Below are 19,279 nucleotides of genomic sequence, written 5' to 3' on the forward strand. Positions count from 1 at the left end.
TAGTCATAAAATATAATACAGTTACACTTGAAGATACGATATCCTTATACAAAAAGTATTTTGAAAATATCACATACAGTAAGACCTATTAAAAGTAGTATCAAAACAAACTAACCAAATTTTATACCATTTCTATAAGATGATCATAACATTTTAATAATCCAAAATCCTTTTATGATTAATTTTTAAATTTGCATCAAGTTATTTTAACACTCTTAATCTGCTTCAACGTACTTTAACTTTTAGGTTAACTGCTTTAGGTTTTCTGAGAGTGCAGTGGTGCGATCATAGCTCACTGCAGCCTCAGCTTCTCAGGCTCAATCTTCCCACTTCAGCTTTCCTAGTAACTGGGACTACAGATGCACACCACCACACTCGGGTAATTTTTTTATTTTTTGTACAGACGTGGTTTCACTATATTGCCCAGGCTGGTCTCAAACTCCTGGGCTCAAGCCATCCTCCTGCCTCAGCCTCCAAAAGAGGTGGGATTACAGACATGAGCCACTGCCCCCAGCCCTGCTTTAGGTTTTCTATTGTGATTGACCTACAGCTTCTGAACATAAGCCTGAAAGATCCTGATGTGGTTACAGGATGTTTACCCTCAATCCCTTCCCCCTGCTAAGAAAAAAAAATCACCCATACTGAGCTTTCTATCTGGAAGGAGGTCAGGGAAGTGGATGGAAAGGATAGACCAAAATCCATTTAAGGTTTTCAATTTTATTATCAATAATTGAAGTAAGCATCCTAATTCTCCAAACCTACCCATACTCATACGGACTTCCTCCATGGAATTCACTTATAGCAAACAGTGAAGTGACATTCAAAAGTTCTAATGTTCTTTAAGAGGTTCTTATAATAGATAATACAAATTAAGATAGACTTTCATGATAATTATTGGGACATCAATAATATATACATTCCATGAAAGTACAAATTATATATATTCTTGGCTATTTAACTCAAGTATTATATTCCTTGTGTAATCAATAATACAATTATATATATGCCTTTTAACAAAATATTGAAATCAAAAGAAGTTAAGACAGAAAACCCTGTACTTTCACCTAATCACACATACAAAACATGCATTCACAAATGACTACAAAAACTTATAAACATATATGAACATCTCCCTGCTATTCTGGTTAACTGGAAATGCTCTTGATATTACATGACCAATTGATAAACGAGTATCATTTGCAACTAGTTCTCAAAATCCTAAAAGTGAAACCAAATGCTCCATAAACTACATGCTAAAGCTACAATACCCTAAATTCATTTTTTTTTTTTTTTTTTTTAGTTCATTGAAATAGCCTAGTTCTCACTGAGTGGCTGTACCACATTCAGTGTGTAACCCTGGTCCATGTTATTGAACTCTTCTTTCTAATGAGTTAAGAAAAAAAAAACAAAAAAAAACTGGTAACAGTTACCCACTTCAGAATTGTGCGGATGGGGTAATACAAGTAAAATATTATAACAATGTCTGATACTCAATAATTTTAAGATCTTATTAATTAGCTGACAAATTATTCAATAAACATTATTAGTAAAAATGTCAAAACTACTAAAAATCAGGAAGAATGTTTATATATTCTTGTATTTATACACATTTATGAACATTTTATACAAGTAAGCACATATAGGAGTAGTGAAACAAATGTGACAACTACTAATCAAAAAGTCAAAGTGCCTTTAAATGTTTTAAATGTTGAATGTAAAATAGTTAAAAAGAAAAAAGAGGAAGACATAACCAGTCTTAAAAGTCTAAATGGGCCAGATGCAGTGGCTCACGCCTGTAATCCCAGCACTTTGGGAGGCCAAGGTGGGCAGATCACAAGGTCAGGAGATCGAGACCATCCTGGCTAACATGGTGAAACCCCGTCTCCACTGAAAAATACAAAAAAATTAGCCAGGCGTGGTGGTGGGTGCCTGTAGTCCTAGCTACTCAGGAGGCTGAGGCAGGAGAATGGCGTGAACCTGGGAGGTAGAGCTTGCAGTGAGCCAAGATAGCACCACTGCACTCCAGCCTGGGTGACAGAGCAAGACTCCGTCTCAAAAAAAAAAAAAAAAACAGTCTAAATGATATTAGACAAGTGATTTATATTGTTCTTCACTGATATTTTTTAGTTCTAGGACATGCTTTACATATACATATAACATTTACAGATGTAATAATAAACTTTCACGTATTTCGAAGCCACCTTGTATCACAAAATAATCCTACTTGAGATGCTAGACCTCTTAAGATTTTTTGATGGTGGTATGACTTAACCCAAGAAGGGTCAAATTACATAATGACACCTTATATGACATTATCAAAATTATTTTTTAAAAACACGCATCATTTCATTTATCACATAAACCAGTGGTTCTCAAACCTACTCAAAAATCAAAATCACTTGGAGCACTTTTAAAAATACAAATTCCCAAAACCTACTCTAGATGTACTGAATCTTCAAGGATGGGAGTAGGGAATCTATTTCAAAGAACTCATCAAGTGGTTTTGATATATCCCCAAGTTTAAAAACCAGTGTTTTAAATTATATCAACTTAGATGCCTTTCCCTTCTAGGATTCAAATAATTTCATATTAATATTATTTTAAACTTGAATCATTGTCATTATATAATTACAAAAATTGAGATACTACATTTCTATAATATATAGGAGGAAAACTAAATGACCTATTTGGAAATAAGAAATGGATGAAAGTAAATCCTGAATAAGTAAATTTTTCTGATTTCTAATCCAGTTCATTATTCTAAAACCATTTTCCTTTCTACTATATGTGAGAATAAAATTGAATTACTCTAAATATGGGTAATTCAATAGAAATGCAGCTGACCCTTGAACAATACAGTTTGAACTGTGCATGTCTACTTATATGCAGATTCTCTTCCACCTCTGCCACCCCTGACCAGCAAGACCAACCCCTCTTCTTCCTTCTCCTCCTCAGCCTACTGAAAGTGAATATCACAGTGTTGAAGACTTTTATGATGATCCACTTCCACTTAATAGGAAATATATTCTTTCTCCCTTGTGATTTTCTTAATAACATTTTCTTTTCTCTAGCTTACTTTATTGTTATAACACAGTATATAACACACACAACACAAAAAATATGTGTTGATTTTTTTTTTTTTTTTTTGAGATGGAGTCTCGCTCTGTCGCCCAGGCTGAAGTGCAGTGGCGCGATCTCAGCTCACTGCAACCTCCGCCTCCCGGGTTCACGTCATTCTCCTGCCTCAGCTTCCTGAGTAGCTGGGACTACAGGCACCCGCCAGCAGGCCTGGCTAATTTTTTGTATTTTTAGTAGAGGCGGGGTTTCACCATCTTAGCCAGGATGGTCTCGATCTCCTGACCTCATGATCCGCCCGCCTTGGCCTCCCAAAGTGCTGGGATTACAGACGTGAGCCACCGCACCCAGCCAAAATATGTGTTGATTTTTTATGTTATTGTTAAGTCTTCTGGTTAGCAGTAGGCTATTAGTAGTTAGGTTATGGCGGGTAAAAAGTCATACTCAATTTTTCAACTGCATAAAAGTAGGCACCCCAACCCCTGGGCTGCTCAAGGCCGGACATTTCAAATGCAGTTTTGCAAGCCACATTAGAAAAGGGCAGACTGAAATAAACAGTAAAAGGAAGTCTAGAATTCTAGATAATAAAAATTGACTGTGAGCTCAATCTAACAAACAGAAACTGCGTAATAAACTTGTGTAAGTTAGCCTCTTCCGAAAACAGGAAAAATAATACAAGTTAGGTGAACAAAAAAATAAATTTAATTCAAATGAAGTCATTTGAGCTTCTAAGTTCTTAGAAAGATTCCATATTCTGTATAATGGACTTGATGAAAATGAAAGTACTTTCACTACTATAATATAAGACTGAGATTTATAGAACATTTTACCAAGATTTCCCTTACCTAAAGTATCCACTTCTGTAACTGACTTTGTTTCTAGATGAAGGTCAATATCCTTTGGAATGGTTAATGGCTTACTTTCAATGTGACCATTATATTTCCTATAAAAATCAGACAAGTGACACAAAAAACAAGTTACCTACACTGTTATCCAAGTGCTTGTTTCAAACTAATTACAGATGAAGTTTTAAATTCCACAGTGAAAAGGCAGAATTTCTAATATTTCATCAATAAGGAGGTAAAGTACTCAAAGGTAGTTTTTAAAAGGGTACTATAAAATTTGAATGTAAATTATCATGTGAATATACAGATTACCAGGGAAATAATTACCTAAATTAGTTACTGCAACAAAATCTTTTTTTTTCTAGCTTAGCATTTCACACCCATTTCTCCTATTCTCTTTTCTCTTTAGGCACAAGAGTAAATGCAAATGAAGACAAAGTGTACTTCTCCTTGAAGTGATGTGTATAAACACACACACATACATACATATAAACAGACCCGGAACCATATGCAAGTCAGAGTTGAAGAAAGATTTATGTGTATGAGAAATTCAGGAACATGAAAGACTAACTCGGAATAGTTTTTACTAAAAATCACAGATGAAGGAAAACAAATTCTTCCGGTGTATCTGTATGATTCCCAAATTTAATTTTCAAAGACAAACATATAGAAAGGAATAAACTAAGGTTTCAATTTATTAATTTATGTATTTCTTTACACAGTTGCCCAGGCTGGACTGAAATTCCTGGGCTCAAACAATTTTCCTGCTTCAGCCTCTGGGTAGCTGGGACTACAGGTACACACCCCCATGGCCAGCTTCAACTAAGTTTTAATAGTATTAATTTCAATACTGAAAAACAACTTTGCATTTATCCTTGAATAAAAAACTGGAAAGCCTCAATAAAAAATAATTTCACGTTAATAAACCAAACAATAATTCTTGTTACTAGGAACAAGGCAGCAATGTTAATGTATCTTTTTGTAACTATAAGGCATGTTCAACCTATTAAAAATTACTGCAGAACAGAATTATTAATTACAAGGCATTATAATAAGGATTCAGGCCAGATGTAGTGGCTCACCTGTAATTCCAACACTTTGAGAGGCCAGGAAGATTGAGGCGGGAGGATTGCTTAATCTCAGGAGAGACCAGCCTGGGTAACGCCGGGAGACCCTGTCTCTACAAATTTTTTTTTTTTTTAAACTAGCTGGGCATGGTGTTGCATGCATCTGGTCCCAGCTACTCGGGAGGCTGAGGTGGGAAGATCATTTGAGCCTAAGGAGGTTGAAGCCGCAGTGAGCCAGAATTGTGCCACTGCACTTCGGCCTGAGTGACAGAGTGAGACTCTTTCTACGTAACTAAATTTTCCAAATGTTGAACATGGTAGCTATAAATAGGTGGAAGTGGAATAGTTAAAAAGAAACAGAAACTAAAAACTAACCTAGATTCAAATCCTGGTTACCAGTATGTAACCTTACCAGTTATGTAAACTTGGGCAACTCATTTAACATCTCTGATCCTAGTTTCTCACTAGTAAAGTGTCAATTACATTATTAGCTAACACGGTTGTTTTGTGGATTAAGTAGAACTAGGTATAAAAGTGCTCTGGAAACTATAATGTTAGGCAGGACTATTTTATTAAAGAACTTAACTACTGGAATAAAAAGAAGGAAGGTTTACTATTAATAGTCCAATGAGCTTCCAGGTATATTTGTAATGATAAGTGAAAAAGGATGGTAGTAAGATCAAAAAAGACAGTCTTTTCAAATTTCCAATTTGATGCCAAATAATCATTAATGTTTAATTATTTTTTAGCTTCTATAAATGTATTAGGCTAGGTTAGCATTTTTATGATATACATGAGAAATATGGTTATAATTTGTTGTCAATCAATCATGATTTCAGAGTCACAGGGGACCTAAGAAGTCCTCCTGGATCCCCAGTTGAGAAAACTACGGTCCATTCAGAGAGGTAATTAACATACACTTTCCCTAAGAATTCTATTTAAATAGAGATATAAAATTTTAAAGCTGGAAGGATTATTCAAAACATTGTTTTGTTTACTCTGTCCAACTCACAGATGAGGCTATTATGGTCTGTTCTGTGAAGTTAATTAGTAGGCAGTTCTCTTCATAAACTTTAAACATGAAAAGAACATTCAGGAGCTGATGGGACCTATACAGTTATATTGTCCATCCCTTTTAATTTTAAAATCAGGAAACTGAGGCCAAGAGCAGGTTAATTTCCCCAATGCCACAATACACAGTAGCAGCAAAAACTGGAAAATAACCCAAATCAACTGACATCTTTAATGAGTTGTAGGATAAAGATATGGGTTATAAGTCTCTCCCCAATCAACCCCCAACTACATTTTCTTTAGTATGATGGCTATATTGTTTTCATGATTTAAACAAAGAATAAAGTTCTTGAGTAAAATGATCTCTATTTTGTGTGTATATATTACTACAGATTAGATTTTCATGGGTTTTGATCTCAAATTTATCAACTACTTACAATATAATTGGTACGTTTCTTTAATCAAAGCACAAAAATGTATTTATATAAATTGTGTTAAATATTTATCACTTTACAAGCTCAATATAACTTACCTATCTTTTTTGGTTTTCCCTTTTTGCTGTTTCCCTGCAAGAATTCTTAATTCTTCTTCTGTAGGATGTTGATACCACCTCAAACTAAGCAAAAAAAAAAATCCTTTTAAATAAAGCACTTAAAATCACCAGAATTATTCTTTATCCTATAAATATTTATTAAGTTTCATATTTGTGAAGACACTGTCGAGAAATATCAGGTGAAAACTGTAATCTGAAACAAATACTACCTCTTAAACTTTAAAAGGGTTTAGATAAACATCCAGCAGACACTTACCAACCACTTACTAGATGCCAGGTCCTACAATGCCATTTGTATGTATATTTCTTACAAATGACAATGTATTAACACATATTAAGATTATACAGGCTTATTATTAAAAGTAAATAAAGTGAAGTCTGTAGCCAAGTGGGCAGGAGCACATTAATTCTCTACTAATCCCTCATTTGAAGGAATTGAGAGTTATCTTAAAAAGAGAGTTGTTTGAATGAATTCTCACATTTACAGGTAGTCTTTCCTTTCTTTCCCTTTTTTAATTTAGTTTGAGAATTCTCAAACTTTGTGGTAGAATAATTACAGAAAATCATTGTATTACAAAACACTTCACTTTTAGCTATATCTAATCTTCCTCAGGTAAGGGGCCAACAACTGGTTGTATTCCTCTCTACCACAGTCAAAATACTTTAATCTGAAGTGAAGAAATACTCACGATCCAAATTAATCAATTATTCCCTCCCAAGTACCAAGTGGCTCATCCTAAATTTCATGGCTTGCCTAGTCATCCCAACTATCTACAAATCACTTAAATTTGATATTCATATCTTATTTTCAATGTGCCCTCTACACATATTATTATTAATTCCGTTTCTCAACTCTTAAAATTCTAAACTCTGCCCTACTGCAGAGACCTTAGTTCAGACCTTAGTTCAGTGTATCTTCCTCTGAACATCTAACTACTGCAAAATTCTCTCACTGGTATCCTCCCTGCCTTCCTGTGGACACATTACTCATCAAATGCATCTAAGCTTACCTCTAGTTATTGGTTTTGTTTTTTATCTTACAGAAAGGCAGACCACCTTTACTTTTTTTTTCCATAATACAAATCTTATCAAGACCCATGCCTGTTTAAATCATTTCCAAGGCTCCTCACAGGGAAAAACAATGAATAAGGCAGCTAGGCAAAAACTTTGACAAAGGCCCTATTATTATAAAGGAAGAAATGCAGATCTAGTATGCTAGACCCCCCAATTCTTCAATTACAAAAATCTAGATTTTTTAAATTTGAAATTTCCCAATTGCTGTTCCTTCCGTCCTCAAAATAGAGACAGGGGCTCACTTGGTTGCCCAGGATAGTCTTGAACTCCTGGCTTCAAAGGATCCTCCCTCCTCAGCTTTCCAAAATGCTGGGATTACAAGCATGAGCCATGGTGCACAGTCTCTTTGATGTGCTGTTTTAAAAACACTGCAGGCCAGGCATGGTGGCTCATACCAGTAATCCCAGAACTTCAGAAGGCTGCAAGATTGTCTGAAGCCAGGAGTTTGAGACCAACCTGGGCAACACAGTGAGACCCTACCTCTATAAAAAATTTAAAAACTAGCCAGGCCTGGTGGCATGCACCTGTGGTCGGGGGAGAGGGTGAGGTGGGAGGACTGCTTGAGCCTGAGAAGTCAAGGCTGTAATGAGCCATCATTGTGCCCCTGCATTCCACCCTGGGCAACAAAGTAAGACCCTATCTCAAAAACAAAACAAAACAAACAAACAAAAAAACCGCAACAACTGTAGAATTGGCAATCTGAGTACTGACTGAATATTTGATGATATTAAAAAATTTAAGGTATGATAATGAGATTGTGGTAATTTTTAAAAATCTCATTATTTTTAATATATACACTGAAATGTATGCTGGGGGAAGTACAGATGAAACAAGTTTGGCCACCAGCTATTAATTGTGATGAGTACACAGGAATTCATAATTCTATCTACTCCTTGGATACTTGAAAATTCCCATTAAAACACATATTTCAAGGCCCACATGTGTATGGGGGTCATGCATTGTCTCTTGCTTCTACAGCCTTTCATGATCTGACCAATGCCTACTTCTCTAGATTCACCTTCAACCATTCCCATTTGAAAGTGACACTTTCTGGCTTGACTAACTGACATTTTCTTCCTCACAAATTCTTTCATCCCTTGGTGCTTTTTGCATATATTCTTCTCTCCTTGTAAACACCTATGCCCCTACTTGGCAAACTCTTAATTTATCTCTTATTGTTTACAAGCAGTCTTCTTGTGGTATAATAAAAAATATATCTGCTCTTTGTCCCCAGTTCTTGGCCCAGAGTTTTAAAAGTCTTTATAAAAACAAGAGTGTAGAAGTATTTTTGTTACGCTAATGAGGTAGGTCAAGGTGGGCCCCAGATAGCTGCAGGATGGAGCTGATTATCAGAAACACCAAGCACATGATTAGAGGGTCAGGACTTTCAGAAACTTGACCTCCAGCGATGGGAGGGGCCTGGAAATTGAGTTGGACCACTGAAATCAATTTTGTATCAATGACTTAAAATTGTACCTATATAATGAAACTCAAAAAAACTCTGGAGTTCAAAGCTCAGAGAAATTTCCTGTTGGTTAACACACTGATGTGCCCAGAGGGTGAAATCCTCAGACTCCAGAGCGAAAGGCATGGAAACTCTGCTCTTTCCCAGAACTTACCCTATGCGCTTCCTTTAAATAAAACTGTAATAATACATAAAGCAGTTTCCTAAGTACTATGAATCATTCTAGTAGATTACTGGATCTGAGGGGATCATGGGAATCCTCAAATTTGTAGCCTATTAATAAGTGAGAAGTGCAGGTGGCCTGGGTACTCTGAAAACTTGAAACTGGTATCTGAAGTAGGGACAGTCTTACGGAGAACTTCGCCTTTAACCTGTGGGGTCTGTACTAACTCCAGGTAATTATTGTCAGAATACAAGTGCAGCATACCCAGTTGGTTTCAGATAAGTTGGATTAAAATGGAATGTTACCCTAAGTGAAAGATTCTTGGAGAAAAGATTTCATGGCTTTCTTGCTTTTTGTATACTTCAAAGCTAGTACAGTTACTGGCATATAGCAAGTGCTCAAAAAGAGTAACTGAACCAAAAGGAATTCAGTTCTTTGCCTAATGAATTTAAGATAAAAAAATATATATATCCCAACCTAAATTACAATAAACAGGTAAGGAGGCACTTCCTGAATTTATACTTAAGTCCAGAATTTTAACTTACAGAATTGATTCTCGTTATTCACGGTAGTTACGTTATTTTATAAAGTTGCCACGAACACTGAACCATTGCTCCTAGGGGAAATACAGGGTTAGGTTCCTGCGAGCCTCTGGTCATAATATTTTCATAAACTGATCAATACCCAAGCTTGTTTTATGTGTGTTTCTGTTTAAAGATATTTTATTTAATATATATCATTGATTCACTAACATTGAATTCACAGCCAAAAGCATAACTCATCCCTGAGCAAAGCTTACCTAATACCAGTAATCATTAAGTATAGCATTTTTTTTGAGTTCTGTGTGTCATTCCAGCAATTTTTTTCCATAAGGCAGTCTTCTTGTGCTTAGGAATACTAGACACTACCTTCAGCACTATGCTTGGGGGCCATTTTAGACAGCAAGGTCACCAATGAAAAGCAAAACTGTAAAAAAAGTGGCCCTAAACAGATCATAAAAAAGAGATTTGTTTACAGTATGACAGCCGAAACAATAAGGCAGACTGTTGCCTTGTTAGACCTCAACCAGGAACATGCACGTATGGACCACTCAAATTTTTCGTCCCTGTCTATGTCCATTAATGACCATAAAAGCACTGATTTTGGAATTACAAATAAATTTTAGCAAGTAGGCAAATCACAAAACAAAATCCACAAATAATGAAGACAAGTGCATAACATTTAGAAGAACACTTATAAGAAATAACTCATATAAAAGAACATGATCCAGAATAACTCACGTATAAAGACTAAAATTAGTTGTTCAGCTTTGAGAAATAATAATTAGTGAAAGAACTCTCAGTATAAGAAAAATTAGGTTTTATTTAGAGCCCTATAGTAATGAAATATTTTAAGACACATTTTCTTATTTTTTTTTCTGAGACGGAGTCTCACTCTGTCGCCCAGGCTGGAGTGCGGTGGCACGATCTTGGCTTACTGCAAGCTCTGCCTCCCGGGTTCATGTCATTCTCCTGCCTCAGCCTCCCGAGTAGCTGGGACTACTAGCGCCTGCCACCGCGCCTGGCTAATTTTTTGTATTTTTTAGTAGAAATGGGGTTTCACCATGTTAGCCAGGATGGTCTCCACCTTCTGACCTCGTGATCTGCCCGCCTTGGCTTCCCAAAGTGCTGCGATTACAGGCGTGAGCCACCGCGCCCAGCCTTAAGACACATTTTCTTTTTAAATATACTCATGTTTGTTAAATCTTATTTTGTAAACTCATTTCTCTAAAATGGCTTAGATTTATTATATTTCCCATGGGATAACTCAGGGCTATCTTTATTAGTGAGAATTATTGTTCAAAGTTGGAATCTAAGGATGCTCGATACTTTTAGGGTCACTTCTAGTCTGTTACTCACCTACCCATTCATTCATTTATCAGTCACTTAGGGAGAACCTTCTGTATTCAGATACTGTGCTAGGCAGAGGAGTTATAATCACAACCAATTAAAGCCAAAGCCTTTGCCTTTTTGATGGTTACATTCCAGTTGGGGTAAAATTTAACCAATTAAACAGTGAAAAATAAATTATAATACCACATGAAAGAATGAAACAAGTGGTGAAAATGTGAGACAGCCTTAGATATTAGGTGAGGAAAAACTTCTCTGAGACATTTAACCAGCAACCTAAAGAATGAGAAAACAGAGGAAGAGCATTCCAGGCAGAGAACACCAAGTCCAAAAGCACAGAGGCATGAAAGAACATAGGACATTACAGTAACTAAAAGGCAATGAGGCAAGAGCTTCAAGGAGAAACATAAGAGGGGGCTGAAGAGGTAAGAAGGGAACAGATCATGCAAAGGCCAATAGGTCATAGTATGGACTTCAGATTTTATGCTAAATAATGGTCTCAAAGCAATGTAGATAAATAATTTGATTCACATTTTAAGATCCCTTTGGTTGTTCTGTGAATTAGAGGGAGACAAGGGCAGTGAATCAACAGGTCTTGCTGATGGAATAAGGGAAGAGAGTGAACAAAAGTAAGCAATAAAGGATAATATCTACATTTCTGATTTGAAGATGATGGTACCTTTTCTGATATGGAAGAGATCAGGAAGAAATCAAGAACTTAAAAATGCTAAGTTTTAAGTACCCATGAGACATCAAGTAAAAGTGACAAGAGGGCAACTACGTATTAGAATCTGCAGTTCAGAGATAATTTGAGGGGATTATATAATTGTGGTACCTAAATCCATAGGGATTAATAAAACCAACTAAAAAGGAACTAAAAGATAGTATAACACTAGTTAATGAGAAAGTGAAAAAGTAAAGTTTATGTAGACAACATTTCAACAAATTCGGCTACAAAGGGAAACAGAGGAATGGCCAAAAACTAAGAAATGGATATGGAGGGGCTTTGTTTTTTAAGGGCGAGAGAGGTAGGGCTGTGACTTCTTTATTCGTTGTTGTTACTTTAAATGGGAGAACTTTAAAAAAAAGTGTGTGTGGTAACAGGAATAATCCAACTGAAATGGAGCAGGTGACAAAATACATTTTACAAATTTAAAGATAAAGAAGAGGGGCTGCACATTTAACCAGAGTTGTGGTTTGGTAGTATAGAGATGAGAGTGATGGGCTCTGGTTTCAAGAGCTTAGGGTGAGGCCGAGGTAGAGATGCTTAAGTTTTGGAGAGAAAGGATTTAGGTTGAAAAAGTTGTCTGAGAAGTACAGCACACAAACTCTGCCAGGCGGTATAAAACAGCCATCTAAGGTCTGTGATCATAGATTCCAAGTAAAACCTACAAGTACAGTTTCACAATTTTCTTTAGCAGTCAGTGTTGCATATACAGTTTGATTCCATATAGTATGGTTCCCACCTACTACATTTTGTATTCTGGTCTCAATTTCCAGTCTTTTCCTTTGGTATTAAGTGGTATGTCTATCTCAGTAAAATGACGGCCTGCTTGCAACTGCTGCACTATGCTTGCCTTTCTAATATGGGCTTGTAAGACAGATACAGATATAAAAGTCATTAGAATGTAGCATGTAGAATGTACTGTTTTTGAAATGGGAAAAAATATATTTCTTAGAAAATAGAGAGTAAGTATTAACAGAATCTCACTTAAAAACTCAGTTGGGTGTGGTGGCTCATACCTGTAATCCCAACATATTGGGAGGCTAAGGCAGGAGGATTGCTTGAGCCTAGGAGTTTGAAACCAGCCTGGGCAACATAGCAGGATCCTGTCTCTAAAATAAATAAATAAGCCTTTCATATTTAAGTTAAATATACAACTTTCAGTACATAGCTTTTACTTTGGCTACTTGGTGGCTTTTTTCACTTATGCTCAGATTATTTGCAGTGACTCTGATAATAAAGCCAATCTGATATTGTACTCTACTAAATTAATTTTTCAATGATCATTCTTATATAAACCTCTAATATAAAATATTATCAGACAACTACAACTCTTACTAAAACAGTTCAACACTGAAAAAACATGTAGCAGAAAATATAGAATGTCCTGACCTAGACTTTATTTTTAAAATTTAAGTAGCATTTATAGTGCTATAGACATTTTAAGAAATAAAACTTTCAGAAATTTAAAATAGGAACCTAAATGTGAGCAAACACAGAAAAGCATAGTTTTAATAGCACAAGCTAAATAAGCTTTAATACATAATCATATAAAACTCTATTTCATGATATACCACATAGGTCACTGCTATAGACTGAATGTTTATGGTCCCCACACCCCCCCAAATTCTTGTGTTGAAATCTAAACCCCAATGTGATGGTATCGGGAGGTGGGAACTTTCAGGAGTTTCTAGTTCCTGAGAGTGGAGCCCTCATTAATAGGATTACTGCCCTTTTAAAAGGAGGTCAGAGAACTAGCTTGTTCTCTTTCCACCAGGTGATGATACAAGAAGTAAGCAGTCTGCAACCTGAGAGAGGGTCCTTACCAGAACCTGACCATACTAGCATGCTGACCTCAGACTTCCAGCCCCCGGAACTGAGAAATACATTTCTGCTGTTGATAAGCCACTCAGTCTATGGTACTTTGTAATAGCAGCCCTAACCTACTAAAACAGTCACTAATGACAGTTTTAGTCTCCATTCTAAATCTATAATTTTGACCAGTAGCGCTTAAGCAAAAACAAATACCACTTAAAACCTAGACAGCATTTCAGCACAAGTAGCTAAAATACTATTTGTTGTACACATTATATACACTTGTTGGAAATTTTGATAGAATATCATGAACATTCTGGAACTGGAAGTTAGAAAAGCTAAGGTGAGGAGAGCAAGGACTCAGGCATTCCATTAAGGGTACTAGCTAAAGGTTTAAACCTTTCCCTTAGGTCATAGGTCCCACCTACTGTGCATTTGAATGGTAGGTTTCTCTCACCAAAGGGAACTTGCAGATTACTGGATCAGGCAACATGCAATAAAGAACAGGCAAAAAGAATTAGAGCAATTGGATATGAAGGTGTTATAACACCCTCTTTAACCGATATGGGATGAGACAAAAATCAGAATAAATCTGACCATAATATATTTTCAGTGAGGGACTTATGAAGGGAAGCAGCAGACCAAACTAGACTTCGGAAGATAAAGGGGTAGAGAAAAATGCATGAGGTTTGAACTGAGCAATTAGAAAAAACAGAAAGCAGGTTCAGCAAGGAAGCTATCAAAGAGAAAAAGCAGTATCCTACTCCTCATGCAAAACCCATTATTCAAATGTACAAAGAATATAACCTAACACTTACCTCTCCAAGAAAAGAGGGGCCAAGCAAACTTCAAAACAAAAAGGAACTTTTATTACAATACAAAGTAGTAAATACTTTGGCTACAAATCAGTGGTATGTGGGACATGATAAGAACGTCTTTAACTGATATGACCAACTGTTAGAACAAGTGTTCCTTATATGAGGGAAAGCAGTTCACAACAGAGAAGCAACTTCTTAGGATTTTTCTTCCCTTTTAGAAAGGAAAGAGAAAGAGACAGTGTGAGGGCATTAGGTTCTTAAACTCTACTTAATACTTAGCATGCTTTTGGTAATCAAATGCTGATGTGCCTTTTAATTTAATTTAAAATAAAAGCTGATTATGTTGTCATGGAGAATCCATAAGAACATAGCAAGTGAACACTACTTATAACCTGTAGGATATATTCTAAAAGACAAAGTATGGCTTGAAAAACAATAGAAAAGGAAAATAATTTAAATAAATTACTCTGTAAACTGCCAACAAAAGTCACAGTGATTGTAGAAAAGTTGTATTTGTCTCCTCAACCAAATTTAAAACTCTATTCAAGTATGACAGTTCCAGGACAAGATATGGAACTGATGAGCAGCCATAAATCACTAAATACTAGACTGTGAATCAGACTTTCAGGATAAGAGGTCTGAATCTGTTTCATTTATCAGTGTGTGAAACTGAGTAAATCATTTAAAACTTGTTTTGTCATTTGTAAAAATGGAGATAATATCACCTATGGCAGAAAGTAACTAAGTACTCACCAATCTTGTTTTTTATATCATAAGTATTATTTCCCACCCTCCCTGCACTTTGGCCAGAACTAGTCACAAGGCCCCAGCCTCTGTAATGTGGGCAAAAATGATGTATCTACTTCTAAGTTTGACATTTAACAATCTCCTGAAAGATCCACAGCTCACTCTCTCTTCACTCACCAACTGGCACAGCAATCTAGCAGGGGACTCCAAGGTAGCAGGGAGAACAGAGGAGCCATAAGCTCGGAGGATAGCTGAGCCCTTGAGTCATCATTTTGTGAGGGACCTACCTGGAGAGCTGCCCAATCCCTTTCTGATTCCCCATTTGACCCTGCTTCCTGTCTGAAGAAACTGAGAAACTTTCATTAATTTTATAACACTGAGATTTTGGAAGTTGTAACATACCACCACATCTCCCTAGCTCAATGAACAGATCTTAATGAAACAAAACATTTAAAAAATTGTATCAGTATAAAATTTTAAACAATTATAAGGGTAATATTAACGGAGTTAAACCAGACTAAACACTATATACACAGTTTCTTTTAAAAAAAAATTTAAAAGAACAGTCTAAAAAAATACTAATAGCAATATGTGTTATTTAACAAGAGCTACAAAATTAGTCAATTTTTTAATATTAAAAATCAACTAACTGCTAATTTGTAAGTAAAAGCTGCTTATTCCTTCAAGTATAATTGCTTATTTTGTCAAGGTATTAACTCTTTCAGGAAAATGGCTTACTCATTAAGTCAACATACAATTGTCCCCAGGTATCTGAGGGAAATTGGGGGTAGGTGGGGGACCATCCGATACCCCCAACACCCCTTCCAGGATACGAAAATCCAAAGATGCTAAAACTCCTTATACAAAAGTTTTTATTTGCATAAAAACCACGCACATTCTCCCTTATATATTAAATAATCTCTAGGTTTCTCATAATACCTAATACAACACAGATGCTATATAGTTTTTATAGTGTATTTTTTTAACTTAAAAAGTTTATTTTTTTTCTGAGTATTTTTTATCTATGATTGGCTGAATCCAGAAATATGGAGGGCGAACTGCACTACAATCAGCTGCAACTTCAAACTCTCCATTTCGAAGGGAAAGAGGTCAATGAGAGACAGGACAGATTAATTGACACCAAAAGAGAAGCCATAACTTAAAAAAAGAACATTTATTTACAACTTAGGATACCAATGGAATAAATGAATATTAACATGATATATACAGAAACAAATTTCTTCTGTCATACTCATGACTAATCTCTCATGTTATCTACACATCTATTTACTTGAACAGTTCTTTTAAATAGTTCTGTTCAATTTAGTCACTCCCAAGCCATCCTACACTATTCATAGTTGTAAAAAAAATTCATGATCCTCTCCCCTTAAATTCCTTTAAGCACTTTACAGACCCTAAAGAATGCCCTCAGATTTCTCTCTTCAACCCAACTGCATCATATGATTTAAAATGCAAATTGTCATTTCTGATCAGTAATATTTTTACATAGGCAATTTATAATTTTAGGTTTTTTTCTGTTAAAACAGAATCATTATATATTACAAAAGGCTCATAAAACAATAATTATGCCAAAAGGATAAAATCAATAATCTTATTCGACTGAGATAAATGACAACATGACCTCAATATTTCAGGACTTAACATTAAAAAAGGTAGATAATCTTAAAAACAAAACAAAACAAAATTGAGAGGAAATGAAACTACCTATAGCAGAAAAGTAACCATTACTAGACTTTCTCGACATCCTTAGAACCTGATATGGCATTAAAGGCAGCATTAACCAACACAAAAGTTAATCTATTTACAAAAACAAGTCAAGATCACAAAACCAATTTCGTGTTTCTTTTTAAAGGCTGAGCTTACTCTCAAATTATCTATGTATACTTATGACACATTCCTATCAGAAAAAGATTTTAAATATAAATCTTCCAATATTAATAAAGATAATCAGTTTTTTTATCTCTCAGGCTTTAGTTTTCACTAGTGAGTATAAATTTTATAGAAATAGATGGAAAACAATATGTAACAAGATGAAAATGCATGTACACTAAAATGGGACAAGATTGTCAAGGTCTTTACAGACAAAGGAGATACGGAAGTGACATTACATCATAAACATAGTTTAGAAACACACAATTCTCAGGAGAAAGTAAGCTACCTTAATGTATGTTATGTAGTTTACTGAGACCCTTTTTACTTCAAATTGATAATTTGCCCAGCTGATGTTTATCTTTTCCTGATCTTCGAAAATGGTTTTGCTAAGCTAAATCAGTAAACAAGATTGCACAGGCATATTAAGCCTACACAGTAAAAAAATAGTTAAAGATTATTTTCACTTATTTTACACTTTACCAAAACTTTAGTCATTATTTATTTTGCTCCTAAAAATGTGCATTTGTGAACAGCTCTCTCACACATTCATTATACACACACACACCTGTGTATCACATTGTTCCAAAAAAATTTTAAAGCAGTCTGAATAATATTTTTCAATATTAAACATCAAGATGGAAAAAGTAGAAAGCATAGAGAAGAATACAAATAATTTAAAATAGAAAATAAATTATGTGAAGGAAATTTAAGCTTTGTAAATGGGATGACCCTGAATGAAAAGCGTATTTGTCTTGTAGAACATGAAATCATTACTAGGACAGGTATCCATTGTTTTTCTAACTTCAATAGGCCTAACCAAAAGAAAGCAGTAACAAAATTTGGTTATTTAACTGAAATGAACAATTGAAATAGTCATGGTACCAAATTTATCACTTACCTTTCACAATTACACAGGATTTTGGCATGTTTTTCTGTGTGCAGACTTTCCTTGATTTCTCCCCACTGTATCTATACCTATACTTTTTTAATCTAATTTTTTTGGGGGGTGGGAGGTACATGTTTCAGCAAGCCTACTTAGCTCCTTTGTGGAAGGAGCAGGGATTGTGAGCTTATAATGTAGTAGACAAAATTAAAATCCCCAACATAACTTTATCCCCCTCCTTGCTAAATTTAACAGTTTAAAATTCTTTGCAGTAAAACTAAGAACTCCTAATATCTGTATTATAATAAATTCTGGACTGAGCCACCAATAGAATATATGCTTTCAGTATTTTCTTCGAACAATAGCAAAAATATTTAAGCACTTGGATTTACAATTTCTCACCCCCTTGTTGACCAAATTTTTTAAAGGTAATTAGAAAAATATGTGGTGTTTTCAGTGACCACAGACTGAAAAAAAAAAGAAGGTAGGGGTGGGAGGACTGAATTCTTGTCCATGACCCTATTACCTTTGTGCTAAACAGATAAACTACTAATATCTCAAACTAAGAGTAATAAGGAAGCTATAACGAGGCAATCCCAGAACTTTGGGAAGCTGAGGTGGGAGGATTTGCTTGAGGCCAGGAGTTGAAGAACAGCCTGGGCAACATAGCAAGGTCTTGTTCCCCCCAAAAAAATTAATTTTTTAAGAGAAATAAGAAAGCTAGATTTTTCTTATGACTTCCCTTTGTTATAGTTTTAGAAACAGTAACTAGGAAGTTAATCATTTTGGTAAACTAGAGATTGAAAGTGTCAGTTGAAATCAGCCTATCCTTGCCTTACCTGCCATTACAGAGTAGCCATCGAGCAAGAGAATAGTGAGGTATAATCTTCTGCATGACACTGGCCATCACCATGGTAACAACCAGCTGTATACCTATCACACCCTGTGTAAAAAAAACAAACAAATTTAATAATGAATGAATTTGGATTTGGGGACATTGCTGGAAAACTTTCTGTACATTTTGAAAATTACATTTTAAGAAAAATGAGTTTACTATTAAAATACATTACTCTCAGCCCTCCATATCTGCAGGCTCCACAACTGCAGATCAAAAATGTGCAGGAAAAAAATACAGTAAAAAATAATACAATTAAAAATATATTACAAATTTTAAAAATAGAGTATAACTATTAACATAGCTTTACATTGTATTAGGTATTATAAGTAATCTAGAGATAATTTCAAGTATACAAGAGG

General features: G+C 35.2%; 1 protein-coding gene across 7 annotated transcripts in view; it reads right to left on the reverse strand.

The window, feature by feature from the left end:
* TMEM161B (transmembrane protein 161B) overlaps positions 1-19,279 on the reverse strand; it is an 80,977-nt gene that overhangs the window by 34,064 nt on the left and 27,634 nt on the right. For 4 of the 7 annotated variants that reach the window (XM_063724178.1, XM_054555728.2, XM_009240884.3 and 1 more), the window contains exons 2-4: positions 18,862-18,965; positions 6,531-6,614; positions 3,921-4,018 (exon numbers count right to left, since the gene is read on the reverse strand). In XM_063724178.1, the coding sequence (XP_063580248.1) occupies positions 3,921-4,018; positions 6,531-6,614; positions 18,862-18,965 (286 nt within the window). Of the gene's footprint in view, positions 1-3,920; positions 4,019-6,530; positions 6,615-18,861; positions 18,966-19,279 lie in introns of those variants that run through there. The other 3 variants (XM_024247324.3, XM_054555729.2, XM_054555731.2) reach the window with 2 other exon arrangements.

This window comes from Pongo abelii, chromosome 4 (genome assembly GCF_028885655.2).
Source record: "Pongo abelii isolate AG06213 chromosome 4, NHGRI_mPonAbe1-v2.0_pri, whole genome shotgun sequence".
NCBI lineage: Eukaryota > Metazoa > Chordata > Mammalia > Primates > Hominidae > Pongo > Pongo abelii.